Below are 15,051 nucleotides of genomic sequence, written 5' to 3'. Positions count from 1 at the left end.
TAAAAGTGCAGAAAGTTTTGTGTGATGGGTAGGTTTAGGGGTAGGGTTAGTGTAAGGGGATAGAATATACAGTTTGTACAGTATAAAAACCATTACGTCTATGGAGGGTCCCCACAAAGATAGCAAACCAGATGTGTGTGTGTGTGTGTGTGTGTGTGTGTGTGTGTGTGTGTGTGTGTGTGTGTGTGTGTGTGTGTGTGTGTGTGTGTGTGTGTGTGTGTGTGTGTGTGTGTGTGTGTGTGTGTGTGTGTGTGTAATCAGGTTGAAGTCCCCACAATGAACACACACATGCACATAATATTTAAATTTTAATGCAACAGCGACATCTAATGGTGTAAAGACAAGCTGTTTTGGCAAATCCAACAGATCCAACAGAAGTCTTGGTAAAAATCATTTCAAGCACATAAAAGTGCAGCAACATTTTCTCAATTGACTTCCACTGAATTTTATACCAACGACACAACTTCAAATTAAAGTTAGACATAGATCGACACATTCTGCATTAGTTATAAACTCTGCTTAATTATTTTTGGTGCTACACACACTTAGTGATTAATGTGAGGATATAATAAATCCAACAGGTGATCAGAATCCCACAAAGGCCTCTTTCCACCAAAAATGAGAAAATGGACAGCAACAGTCTCACAATGATTTGATGTATCATAATTTAAAAATATGTTTCTTCCAGACAGAGACCCGGAAGAACAAGAATTCAGTGAAAATCTGCTTACTTGCTTCATCTGAGTCATAGCTGTTGGCCTCTTCCTCGTCGTCCATTGAGGGAGCCGCCTGATGCTGGCCGGGTCGAGGGATGACAGCAGACTTTTGCTCCTCCCTCTCTGCAGGATGAGCTCTTTCCTGAACATTAGATGCATTGCTAATGGTTTGGTAGGCTCCTTTCTCTGCCTCCTGAGCAACTGGTAGGGATAAAATTCTCTTTAGATTCTTTCAAGCATATTAATAAATACTCCTTGAGTAGGTGTTTAAAGACTATTTGTTGTTTAACATGTTGCTACCCTTGTGAAAAAGACGTGCGTTTAAATGTATTGAATGTGCATTGTATTGTACTTCAAATCCCAAAAGTATTTTATTTTTTGTAATGAAAATGTAATGAAATAAAAGGCCATTTAATTAACTTAAAGAGAGAACACTTTCATGACTGTTTCTTAACACACTTAAGTATGTCCTTGATTATGATTGTTTGAGCCGCATTCGAAGGCGTTGTAAATTTCTCTACAAACATACACCTGTGACCGACCGCATTACATCAGTATTACTGTGCCACTGCATCTGTGTGTTGCTTGGCAACCATTCCGCATCAGAACTACATTGCTTGGCGGAAGAATGATATTTTTTATCAATAGCATTACATTTTTGTGTCTGTGTATTTATTTTATGAAACCTTGTCAGGTAAGCATATTCAAATCATATTGAAGCCATGATTTGCAGTGAATTTAGAACAGCTAAGGGGGTTAAAGTCAATGTTTGTTCTTACCTGGCTGGAATGTGCTGGATGAGTTTGGTCTGGCAGCATGGACATTCACAGTCTTTTTCATCATCACTGGAGTATTCTGGGGGCTTGCAGCCTCTCCATCTGCTTCTGAGTAACTCTGACTTTTAAGATAAGCAGGTTTTGGAGCCACGGGTGGTTTTGGGGTGATTGGTGGATCCGTTGTTGGTTCTGGAGCATATACAACAAACATACACATTCAGCAGTATACATTTGAGAAGCACTGATATAGCTGCATTTATTTCACACAGTAACATTTCAAAGTCAAGTCACATTTCAGGGCTCTACATTGCGACCATTTCAGTCGCATTTGAGACTGAAAATTACTGTGTGCGACTGTGAAAAAAACATTTAGGTGCACCGATGCAAGTGACCTGATTGAACCTCATGAATACAATACAATTGGCTGGTTTTCATGACTTCAACATGAAAAGTCAACAGAGCAAGCATGGAAAAAGTTCAGAGATTGTTTTTTGTAATTATGTTTGTGAAACAGGTTAACATGAGCTGCTGTTGTCGGTAAATTAACTGAAAATATTACATTTGGATTATCAGACACGGGATCGGAAATGAACGAGGACTAATAAATATATATAGTTAAGCAACATCACATGAGCAAGACTGCTATTTTTCCAAATATCAGAACAATTGTTTTATACAACAACATTTATATAGCAAACACAAGTTAAGTGATTTACATTTTGTAGACATTTCAATCTTTTTTGCTTTATTTCGCCAATGAAAATACACTATACGGACAAAAGTATTGGGACACACCTTCTAATTCTTGAATTCAGGTTTTTCAATCAGACCCATTGCCACAGGTGTATAAAATCAAGCACCTGGCCATGCAGTCTGCATTTACAAACATTAGTGAAAAAAAAGTTTGTTCTGAAGAGCTCAGTGGATTCAAGTGTGGTACTGTGATAGGATGCCACCTTAGCAATAAGTCAATTTATGAAATTTCATCCCTGCTAGATATTCATTGGTCAACTGTAAGTGGTATTTTTGGAAAGTGAAGGCATTTAGGAACAGCAGCAACTCAGCCAAGAAGTGAAAAGACCAAAAGTAGTGATGCTGAAATGAAGCTTTGTGAAGCACCGGGGCTTTCCCCCTCGACTGTATCATAAAATGGTTCATTACTCGAAGCTTTTCAACACGTTGCACACTAACGACATCTTGTGGTCAAAAGGTGGAAAAGCTGCCTTTCTGTCCCAGAAGACCCATCCAACTAGCCTGGCAAGCCAGACCTACATCAAGATGTTAGGTCTGGCAACTCACCATAGACACGGCTCAATCCGAGGGGCGGGATAAACGGCTGTCTTTCAAATTCCCTCTGCACGCAATAGGACAGCGCTACAACCAACCAGAGCGTTTTTCTAATATTCTTATGAATCTGCTTTGATCAACAAATGCAGCCTTATTCACATAAACTTTAGCCTCAGTCCTAATCGTATGAGTTAATAGGCAAGGCTCATGTAGGCACATATAATCAAAATAAAAGAAAATTAATTTGGGATGGTTAAGTGCTTGTAAACTGGGGAGCTGACATTTTATTTTGTGGGTAATTTAAGAAATTAAAGATTTTTATTAAGGAACAGGACTTGTTCAACTGTGTGAGGACTAAGTCTATTTCTTTGTTTATTTACTACTACCGAAGAGCATGACACTCGAAACCTGCTCAAGGTGTTCGCGCTATTTTTGAATCCGAATACGAAGCAGTCACATGACTGTGTGTGGAAACGAAGCTTCGGACGTCACAGATCACGTGGTTATGGCAAAACGAATCAAGCTCTGATACACTGCTTCACTGTGAGATGTTTCGTTTTTTTTTATACAAGCTACGAAGCCTCTGTGCCGAACGTCACATCACTAACCAAAAGTTAGCGAGCAGGGTCAACGAATGCTGCAGCACATGGTGTGTAAAAGTTGCCAACTCTCTGCTGATTCCATATCTTTTTTGCACTCTGATGGGCGAGTCTGGGTTTGGAGGATGCCAGGAGAATGTTTCCTACCTGACTGCATTGTGCTAACTGTAGTGTTTGGTGGTGGAGGGATAATGGTGCAGCACTGTTTTTCAGGGGTTGGGCTAGGTCCCTTACTTCCAGTGAAAGGAAAGCATTGGCATACCAAGACATTTTGGACAACACTATGCTTCCAAATTTGTGTCCAAGACTGTGTCCCAGTGCACAAGGCAAGGTCCATAAAGATATGGTTAGATGAGTTAGGTGTGGAAGAAATTGACTGCACAGACCAATGGAAGGAACTGGAATGGAGATTGCCAGGCTTCCTCATCCAACATCAGTTCCTGACCTCACAAATGCTCTACTGGATGAATGGGCAAAAATTCCCACAGAAACGCTCCCAAATCTTGTGGAAAGCCAAGAAGAGTGGAAGCTATAGCTGCAAAGGGGGGACCAACTCCAAATTAATGTCTATGTATTTAGAATGCAGTGTCATTACTGTCCCTTTTCAAGGTCAAGGTACTGTTTATTGTCTCCCGTAGGAGAAATTTGTCTTGGAAGAAAGAACTGCTGCAACATCAACCCACCAAAAACATACATCATTCAAACATTAATATCCATTCCACATAAAACACCCTTCCCTAAAAAAATAAATAATAATAATAATACCAAAAATCATGCAACTCCTATCTTTATATTACCTCTAATCCGCCAACAATACATGCAGTTGTATCACTGGAGTTGCTTATTAATCAATTTTGTCGACAATGGAACAAACAAATGTTTGTAGCGATTATGCTTGCATAACGGGACCCTGTATCTCCTACCTGAGTTCATCAACACATACTCTGGATACAACACATGTGAAGGGTCCAATAAAATCTTATTGTCCTGCTGTATCATAGACATCTCAAAAATATCTTGTAACGTGTTGAGTGTCTGTATTTCCTAAATGTTTTGGTGTAATGGTCAGGTGTCCCAATACTTTTGTCCATACAGTGTAGTTCTAAACAAAGTCTCTGTTGCGCATCTCCGAGCAACAGCTGTGTTTTATTACTGAATGAATCAGCATTTTTGAACGAATTGAGTGACCCTCATAAACACAGTCACTTGTTTCACTCCTGAATGAATCAGTTGTTTTAATGAATCAACTGAATCAATGACTCACTCATTGAGATAGTGACTTGCCGCCTGGCGATTTTAGTTTCATATTTAAAAGTATTTATTCATATTTCATATTTAAAATTTTCATTGTTCACATAATTTCATATTTCTATATCCAAAATATTGAAATTAAAATATTAACCTTATAACATTAGTTATGCAATTATAACAGCAGTGCAAATTTATTCATATCACCTCTCAGCTGCATTAAAAGTCTGTGTAAATAAATCTAAAGGCCACTGCAAAGATGGATTTTGTTGATACAGAAATCTCAGCTTGTCCACCTCACCTGTGACCGGTGCTTGAGATTTCTTAGTAACTGGAGGTGTTGCAGGGGTCTGCCGAGGACTGGGATCTTTAGGTCTGGAAACGGGCATAGGTGAGGGTAAGAACTGCTTGGGGAGACCTTTGAAGAACCAGGCTCCAGATCGTTTCCATACCTTTAATGGAAAAATATGCAAGCAACATTTACAGACAGTTTGTACTTTAGATTAATTCCTTATGATATTGTTATTTCCCTCACCTCTCTTTGTTCACCACAGATCTTGCAGAGCCATACAGACCGTGGCCGAGTGTTAGTCTGCACACCACACTTGGTGCACATGTTCTGATGGGAATAATAGGACATAGTTTCAGAAAAACTAGAAAACTTCAGAAAGACTAGAAGTAGCATACAGTTCATTAAAGACAGCATGTCATCAGAGAAGAGAAGAGAAGAGAAGAGAAGAGAAGAGAAGAGAAGAGAAGAGAAGAGAAGAGAAGAGAAGAGAAGAGAAGAGAAGTTATTTTAATTAAAGAGGGATGGATAATTAAAAATAAATACTGCAATATTCTATTTAAAAAAATGTCAAATTTGATTTAATTGGTGACTTTAACAAAAATGTATTGCTGTACTTGCTGTAAGTTATTTAGGATTTTGCATGTATAAAAACAGTATATATACAATCCCATTAGAATTCATATAATTTAAATAATCATTATTTTGATTAGTTTCTCACCTTTTTACAGTCCTCACAGACCACTGATCTATCACCTCCTGCACCCAGCTGCTCGCCACATAAAAGACAGCGTGACACTCCATCCCCACAAACTGCTTTTTTCATGGTGTCCAGACGATTCACCAGACGTCTATCATAAATAACAGTATTTACATGTCAACTGCATACATGTATTGGTCAGTATGTTAACATATAAATATAACATACTGTATCTGTACTGTAACATTCTGTATCTATCATTTTGAGTATGTACAATAATCAAACCTTTATTTAAAGCTATATATATGCCACACTCATTGGTACTGTCTGCCTCCCTTTGTCTTCTCTATACTTAATAAGTAATACTTCATATACTGTTTATTAAGTTTAGATGTTTTGTGAATGAAAGACCAACAGAATAAACTGCTAAGACATTTTCACAGCCTGTTTTGACGCCAATATTAGTGGAGGGTGCAGCATGTAATCTCACATCATATATTAAATCTATCACACTTTAGATTTTTCTCAGGCTTTCCACACATGATAAACACTAAACTGTTCACAATGAAAATATTCAACCGAAAGCCTTGTTGAACCGTAATGTGTAATTCACAAGGTGGCAGTGACAACAATGTTTTGCTGTTCATCAATGAACTCTTTCTTACCCAATCCTCTCTTGCTCCATTGCCTCCATCTTTTCTGCCCGGACAATTACGCTGTTGATGATCTCCTTCTCTTCATCAGTCAGCTCAGCGCCAAGAGGCCCAGACTTCACGTGGACACCCTTTGTGCCCATCACAGCATCTGTCATTGTGAAATCACTGGAAACTGTGACACAAAAATGAATAACAGTGCTGAAGATAATGAAAGTACTGTAAAAAAAATAAATGGGCAACTCAGCAGTTTTAATTGGGAATTGTTTGCAATTTAAATGAGTGCAAAAATCCATCTTGTCTTCACTTTACCCAAGCACACCTTGATAAACCTATAATAATGATTTATATTTTAAAGCTGTTGGGATGTTGTTGTTTTTTTTTTTGTGTGGAAAATTGCATACAGTACATACGTCATTCACCATGCCTGTCACATTTATTTTCATAGTAACATCGCAAGAAACACTAATCCAGTTTAGAGCTCTCAAATATGACACATTATAGGCTACTCGTTCAATTTATAATAAATATTTAAATAAGGCACATGGATGTATATTTGTGTGTGTGTGTGTGCGTGTGCGTGTGCGCGTGCGTGCGTGTGTGTGTGTGTGTGTGTGTGTGTGTGTGTGTGTGTGTGTGTGTGTGTGTGTGTGTGTGTGTGTGTGTGTGTGTGTGTGTGAAGCAAAAAACAAAAAATTACAAAGAGGTACGTAAAACCACAGAATAAACAAACACACCAAAATCTAATTACCAATGCAAAACACACACAGCTAATTAAAACATTGAAACTGTTCTTTAAAAACCGATTTTAAAATATTTTTAAACATTTTATTTACAGAAGAATTATATTTACTTTATATTTATCTAATCTTAACTCAAACTCTAATACTAGGCAGACTCAAATTTCATCTGTGTGATGACATTGCAGGGTTTTTGAATGAACACATTTTGTCAAGTGAAGAGAATTTCAGCAGATATCGCCTGCGCAGTGAGTAGGGAGCAGTGAACACTGCGCAGGGACCCTGTGAATCGGAATGCAGCTCAGGTCTTGAAGTCTCTGCAGATGAGTTGAATCAGATGTGCTAGATGTGGGAGAATTACGAAATGTGCAGAGGTGCGGAGCCTCACTGACAATTTTAAGAAGAGCTAGAGGCTTGAAACTTGGTGGGATGATGGTGCTACTGGATACTCAGGTGCAAAGACTCATCCCACACGACCAATAGAGGGCACTACAACAAAGGCAAATGCGTTTTGGGCTGTAACTCAAATGTGTACCAAAATAATGCACTAATTTATGAGATTAGATAGATAGATAGATCAGAACTAAACTAGTACAGAAATATTCTCATTATCAAAAAAAGAATCATGTTGACCTGTAGGCTAATTCAGCTTGTTCATGAATTTGAACTTGTTTGTGCTTTTAACAATCAATGTGTCCCTTTTCAAATGCTAAAAGCTGAAAGGTGGCCAGTAAAACATTAAAATAATAGTTGACAGAAGATTTACATTTTAACCTAAAAAAATTAAATAAAAAGTTTAAGATTAAAAAAAAAATTGTAATGGATGGTAAAAATGCCATATAGTGTTTACATGTAGCCTACCCAATAAGCCCAGTCCAGACTTTTCATATTTTCAATGTAAAAAAAAAAAGTAATTTATTTTGACAAACATAAGGATTTATAAGAAAGTGTAATAAGGAGACATTTATCTTTGATTTATTACCCAGTTTATCAGAGAGCTATTCAGATATGAATAAGAAAACATGGAAAACATGTGGCTTAATAAGGTAATCTACACTAATGTAGATTAGTAAATCTAGACTTAGATCTCAGTAAAACTCTACAAACACAGTTTTTGTTCTTAAAAAATTATTATTTTCAAACTGAGAACAGTTATAACAGCAACACTATATTTCACCTCTCACAATTTATTTTTTATCTATTCACATTAGCATGCTCTCCCTATATCTGGAAAATTTCAAGAGCATAGTACACTTTCCTGCACATATATTGTACATTGTATATTGTACATGTTGGTTTAATATCTAATTTAGCTCATTTTATTTTATTATTATTATTATATGGACTTATATGGACAGCATACAGCATAGCAGGACACCATTATGCATTCCAGCAAAAAGCAAAAAAAATTTACAACTTTACTCTGTCTACCCTCTACGCAATGAATCAATCTAAAAAGCCAACAATGTAACTTTACTTGGTCTACCCTGAACGCAATGAATCAATGAATCAATCCATGTCTAAACATAGCCTACATTTTTAATACCCTTTCCTCATGTCTTTCCACATCACTGCTCTATGCCACATTAATGCATCTTATAAATCATTTACCATGCTATTTCCTGATAATTTTCCTGGAAATGTACAACATAAAGTTTATTTTGAGAATAGGTAAGTACATTACTAAAGATAACTCGCATTTATAATTAATAGCAGTCAAATTATCTCATCAAACTACAGCAGTATATTTTTGTATAGTCATTTGACTGCAATAATCCACGCCTTCTGTGCACATTGAGTGTTACTGTAAGGAAAATACTTAAATGATCATTCTCAAAAATAAAATAGAAGCAGATTAATTCAGAGAAAATCATTTTAAAACTCCACCCGCAAACAAGCAGAATGAATATATTTATGCAATAAGTCTAGGTCATATCAGCAAAAATCATACAGAAAACACTTATTTGGAGACGCCTGAAAGCAAGTGCCTGGTCATATAGCCTACTCCCATTGAGGGGGAGGAGGGGGGAACGATGGTATAGTAGTATTAATTTAATTCTCTAAAATGCACGAGGGAAAATTGACTGCTGCCTTGCTGCGCAATAGGAGTCGAAGCGCTCGCAGATCATGTCTTTATTACCATTAGAGCTGCTTCGAGTGAAAGCACCTGCATCTCACAACGTAAAACAGAAGCAAACCCGCATCGAGATGACACACCTTACGTTTATCTTATAGAATACAAAAGCATGTAGGTTCTTACAGTCATACAGGATACGCATCCATCGATAGAAAGCTAATTTCTTACATAAATTCACATTTTTACAGCAAACCATTGTTCAGCCATCATGTCGATATAATTTTATATAGCCTATGGTTACGGATGACTGTGGGCAGAATACATTCGTACAGACTTTACCGGCGGTAATATAGCTCAATTGCCATCTCATCCATGTCAAATCAAAAGATACCATTGCATTTTTGTCATGCAGGATTATTCTGTAGCCTATTAAATAAATCGCCAAAAAGTCATCAGGATTTAGGTGAGACTCAAATGCACATGATGTGTTTGTCGATTAGAAAATGCTGTCGTTGTTTTAACATGTCTGAAATAGAGCTAAGTGAGAAAAATATAATTTCGAAAATGTCTTGATATCCTTACCTGATAATAACCGCCCACTCTTGAAGGAAGGCGACTGCAAACAATGCGGACTATAGTGCGGTCAGTAGTGAGAGGAATCAGCGGCTGCGCATAGAGAAGAGAGCGGGTCTAAACCAGAGGCATTAAAAACGCTTGGGCACATCAAAATCCACATACTCTTTTCCTGATTTTCTTTTCAGCAGACGCTTCTAAGCTTTGCATGGAGCTCTCTTTACTTATTTTAACGCCCGTGATACCTTGCGGTGGAAACCCCAGTACTGACAAATGTGTTGAGAAGAGAAAGATCTGTCCCAGCTAAAAAAAAATAGGCTATGCCATAGGCTGTAGAACGTTTGCCTAACGTTCCCATTAAGTTATGAAAACATTATTTCTCAATGTTCTCTGGAAAGTTTTAAAACACGTTTTTTTTTCATGGTTATGCGAACGTTAAAGTTCACCTAAAAATGAAAATTCTGTCATAATTTACTCACCCTCAAGTTGTTCCAACCCTGTATGAATTTCTTTCTTCTGCTGAACATTAACAAATATAGGCTATTTTGAAGAATGTTTGTAACTAAACCTTTGTGGGGCACCATTGACTTCCATAGCATAAAAAATAAAAATAAAAAAAATACTGTGGAAGTTTGGTTACCGACCGACATTCTTCAAAATATCTTGTTTCATGTTCAACAGATGAAAGAAAATCGCATAAGTTTGGAACAACTTGAGGGTGAGTAAATTGTGACAGAATTTTATGGGGGGTTATTTGTCAATTTTGCAAACATTATGGAGTGTTTCTTTTGAATGTTCTCTGAACATAAAAAAAAAAAAAAAAGTAGTAGGCTAACATTTAAAAATGTTAGATGAACATCCAATTAAAATGTTTTAGAAAAAATAATTTTCATTCCATGAACGATGCATTATGTGCTAACGTTTTGAGGTCATTATTAGACCAGATAACTTTTAACAAAAGTTACTGGAAGAATGTTTGTTCATAACTTCAAGACAACCTTGCCAGAACATTAGGGAGCTTCTGGAGAACATCCCCTGTTAACTGGGATTTGTCTTCAGAACACTTTCACTCAGCTAACCCTCGAGCTCCTTAATGTCTACAATAAAATAAAGCACAAAAAAATCTGTAAGTCTGCTGAGTTAACAGCTAAAGAGAGCAGAATTAGTCACTTCTTGCAGCATCTTACACAATGATGGGGAGAATCTTCAGCCAGCTCTTTTGAGTATAGCTTGAAGGCCTGTGGGAAAATCTGTTCTTGAGTATTTTATCCTTGCACGGATGCTTCTGAGAGCTCCGTGCAAAACAAGGAATGGATGTTGTCCTTTACAATGCTTTTTTTTTTTTTTTTTTTTTTTGTGATGGGGAAACCTGATGATATGGAACCTTTTTCTGGCTTTCTGCACAGGAGAAGATTAACATCATGCAAGATATAGTGGCATTTTAAGTTTAAGTGTGCTATGAAATGAAAAGTAGTTTTTAAGCATTCTGTTCAATTCATGCTTTGGCCGACATGCTTACAGCAGTGAAAGAGTGTGTATGCATGATCCAACACAGAGGAAAGAAAGATCAGAAATGAGATCTCTTTAACACCTCAAAAGTTTGTCCTTGACGGAACTACTGATAAATTTCAAATGTAGATGTTTGCTTAAGTCTCCTCTTCTCAGAGTTTCCTCCTGAAAAAAATACTCTACCCTCTCACATTTGTCTCCTCTAAGGTTTTAGAAGAGAACTCAACATTTTTCTAACTCTGATGCTCCCATGTTTTTTTTGTTTTTTTTTTCTCTTAAAGAATTTTCAAAAAATAAAAATTCTATCATCATTTACTCACCCCCATGTCGTTCAAAACCGGTATGACTTTCTTTCTATGTGTGGACTATTTTTAAGAATGTTGATAACCAGCAATAACAATAAAATTCAATAATAATTATTACAAACTAATTGCAATTTCAGCTGAAATCCTTCCCAGGTGTCCTATTTTTAGTCTCTATTTACAGTAGTATTTTATTTTATTTATTTATATATATATATATATATATATATATATATATATATATATATATATAGGTAAATCGGGATGGCTTCAGAAAGATTTTGTTTGAAAACCTGGATCAAGGAAGACACACTAGTGGGGAAAGAAGAGTGGCAGAGAGAGGGAGGACTAGAACCCTCACAGTACTTTATAGCCATCCATCCATCCATCCCATCCATCCCATCTATTCCATCCATCCATTTTCCAAAGCATTTGTCCTATATAGGGTCTATGGGAGGCTGGAGTCTTTCCCAGCATCTCGGGTCGTAGACAGGAAAACACCCTGAACAGATGGCCGGTCCATCACAGGGATGACACACTCGCAAACATTCATATTCACACTCACACCTATGGGCAAACTTACAGTCTCCATTTCACCTGTTCTTTATGTCTTTGGATTGTGGGGAAACCCAGAGGAAACCAGCGTCAACACAGAAAGAACACACAAACTCTACAGAGTAAGGCCTCCTACATAGCTGGGACTCCAATATTGCACATATGTGATTATACTATACATGTTTTTTGATGTTTTATATAATGATTTTTTTTTTTTTTTTTAATTTTTTAATTTTTTTATTATTATTGCTTGAGGATTTTGTTGTTGTTTCAACTTTACATTTTTTGCTTGTAAATTACTATATGTAAAGATATAGAAAACAAAACAAATTGCTGCATTTTTCATTCATTCTTTATGCTGTAATAATGTAAAAATGAAACGATCTTATTATCATAATGAATGTTTATTTTTATTTTTTTAAATCAATTAAACTTCAAAGATAATAGTTCATCATTAATTTAAATGCTCCCTGTTGTTCGTTTTTTTTTTTTTTTTGGTCAGTGTGTAATGAATGACATGTATTTTTTGTTGCCAGTGTTATGGTGGAATGAGCTTATTTTGAGACATATGAAGTGTTTTGTTGGTCTGAGTGAGTTTTAGGGGTGAGGTTAACTGTTTGGCCAAGATTCATCTTGGTACTGCAGACTGTATGAAGAGTTTTGAAAATGTGGCTTCAGTACTGAACAATGCTTGTTAGCAATTGAAAAAACAAAAAAAAACTGTAAATGTAAGCCAAATGAGATTTAAAAGAGAAAAACTTTTGCATGTAAACAAAGACAGAAAAAGTCTATGCAACTGCCATGGTACACACACTAGTGCAACATGTATTAATGAGAAAGTATTCTCATAGACTTATTTAATCCCTTTGTAGTGCGTATAGAAAATGTGCTGTATATACAGTGCAGAGCTGCTTTATAGATTAAACAAACCAATTTAATAATTGATGATCTTTATGGACCTGAATCAACACTGAACTGACTTCAGCTGAACAATGACACTACACTTTTTAGAGCTGCTGTACAGCCGAAATGAACTGGATCATTGAATAATTGATCACAGTAAAGCTACTTTGAAACAATCTGTTCAATCACACACGTCCTCACACAATGGCTCTGTGACAGACCGTCTGATGCATCATGAAGATGAAAGCCCACAAGAATAGCCTATGGTAGGTTAACTATAATTTTTTAGACTTTTTACATTTATTCTGATGTTATTTGCAATATATAAAGCTATGGTTTAGTTAATACGTTTTTTTAAGAATATCTGAGCCAGCGTTAATTTTCTGGCCTTTTCCTCCTGCAGCTTCGTAAAGATTATAAAGTCCTCCAAGGACTGGAGTAGACGTTAAATTGGTAGGTATACTTCAAAACACATGTAATCGCTTTATTTGTTTTATCCAAATGTTATTTGCAAGGAATAAATACGTTTGAGTTAATGTATATCTGTAAGAACATTGAAGCGGGCGCTCATTTCCTATTTAAGCCGTGCTGACTATATTTTCCTCCCTCAACGGCGCTGGCAGACCGACTGGGAGACTCGTTGTGAAGATGAAAAGCCTACGAGAACGTTAAATTGGTACAGTAGGTCAACTTTAATACACATGTAATTGCCTTATTTGTTTTGTACCAATATTATTTGCACGGTATATATACGTTTGAGTAAATACTTTGAAACAATCTGTATTGTATAAACTAAAGCATGATATAAATAAGGTGACTTGACATGGAATTGAAGATAAATTTAACCCTTGATATTAAGATATGCAAAATGCAATTTAAAGGATAGTTTCAGTATTTACAGTATTTCTCCTAAAGCACAGAGAACCTCTGTGACCCCCTGACTTGCAACCACCAGAGAGATGCCAGCTGCTCACAACGACATCAGCCGTGTGTCAGCCAAACTGGAAGTCAGTCCAAACACTTAGGGACCGCCTTGGTAGCTTCAGATACAACGTTCATGACGGGTGACAGCCATGTTGTGAACAGGCTCTGATGTTGGGAGCACCATCAAAACTGGACATTCTGGAAAACATGGCGAGCTATGCTCCGTGGCCTCCGTGGTATTGGTTGAGTCCATGGCAGTAAAAGTTAATGCGTGCAAAGTCTGTGAGATACGCAATGTCCAAAAAGTCTCTGGTGTGGTCCTCAAGGGAACAGTTGCCCTGACAGAGCTGGATTAAACAGACTGCTGGATCCATTGTGGTGAGGTCTTCTGTCACGAAACTGCTCTGAAACAGAGGGTTGAAGATCCAAACGCAGCTTTATTGAGGGTAATCAGGCATGAGGTCAAAACCACAGGCAAACAGTCCAAACATAAAGCAAGGTCCAAGACACAGGCAAACAGGGAAATTCAAGGAGACAAGCAATGTCAATGTCAATGTCAATTTTATTTCTATAGCACTACTAAATACAACACCAGTTGACCAGTGTGCTTTACATCAACAAAAGACAAATATAAATACAATATAAATACAGTACATTTCATCCTTAGCCATATGCTAAATCAAAAAGATAAGTTTTTAGCCTAGATTTAAAAACCGACAAGGATGGAGCAAATCTAATACTGAAAGGTAACGCATTCCACAGTCTTGGAGCCGCAGTTGAAAACGCGCGATCACCCCTACTTTTCAACTTTGATTTCGGTATACATAATAATCTCTGATTTGATGACCGGAGAGACATAACTGGACGATGTTCTACCAGTAGATCCGAAAGGTAAGTAGGGGCCAAACCATTTAAGGATTTAAAAACCAAAAGAAGAATTTTAAAATCCACACGGTATCGTACAGGCAACCAGTGCAAATGACGTAGCACTGGAGTAATATGGTCCCGTTTTCTAGTACCTGTTAGAAGTCTTGCCGCTGCATTTTGTACCATCTGTAACCGGGATAAAGCTGATTGGCTGATCCCATAGTACAGTGAGTTGCAATAGTCAAGCCTCGATGTCAGAAATGCATGAATTAGTCTTTCAAAGTTATTAAAAGATAAAATTGGTTTTACTCTGGCTAAAAGACGGAGCTGGAA

The 15,051-nt window shown here is 36.9% G+C and overlaps 1 protein-coding gene across 1 annotated transcript in view; it reads right to left on the bottom strand.

The window, feature by feature from the left end:
• Positions 1-9,859, bottom strand: part of rph3ab (rabphilin 3A homolog (mouse), b) — a 30,705-nt gene extending 20,846 nt beyond the window's left edge. The window contains exons 1-7 of the mRNA XM_084406114.1: positions 9,668-9,859; positions 6,281-6,443; positions 5,637-5,766; positions 5,162-5,245; positions 4,928-5,078; positions 1,496-1,681; positions 732-917 (exon numbers count right to left, since the gene is read on the bottom strand). Coding sequence (XP_084262240.1) covers positions 732-917; positions 1,496-1,681; positions 4,928-5,078; positions 5,162-5,245; positions 5,637-5,766; positions 6,281-6,426 — 883 coding nt within the window. The 5' untranslated portion in view covers positions 6,427-6,443; positions 9,668-9,859. The remainder of the gene's footprint in view (positions 1-731; positions 918-1,495; positions 1,682-4,927; positions 5,079-5,161; positions 5,246-5,636; positions 5,767-6,280; positions 6,444-9,667) is intronic.
• Between the last annotated feature and the right edge of the window lie 5,192 nt (positions 9,860-15,051).

Source organism: Rutilus rutilus, assembly GCF_951802725.1.
Source record: "Rutilus rutilus genome assembly, chromosome: 3".
Classification (NCBI taxonomy): Eukaryota; Metazoa; Chordata; class Actinopteri; order Cypriniformes; family Leuciscidae; genus Rutilus; species Rutilus rutilus.
The sequence above is the reverse complement of the archived record's forward strand: the minus strand, read 5'-3'. Positions and strand labels throughout refer to the sequence as shown.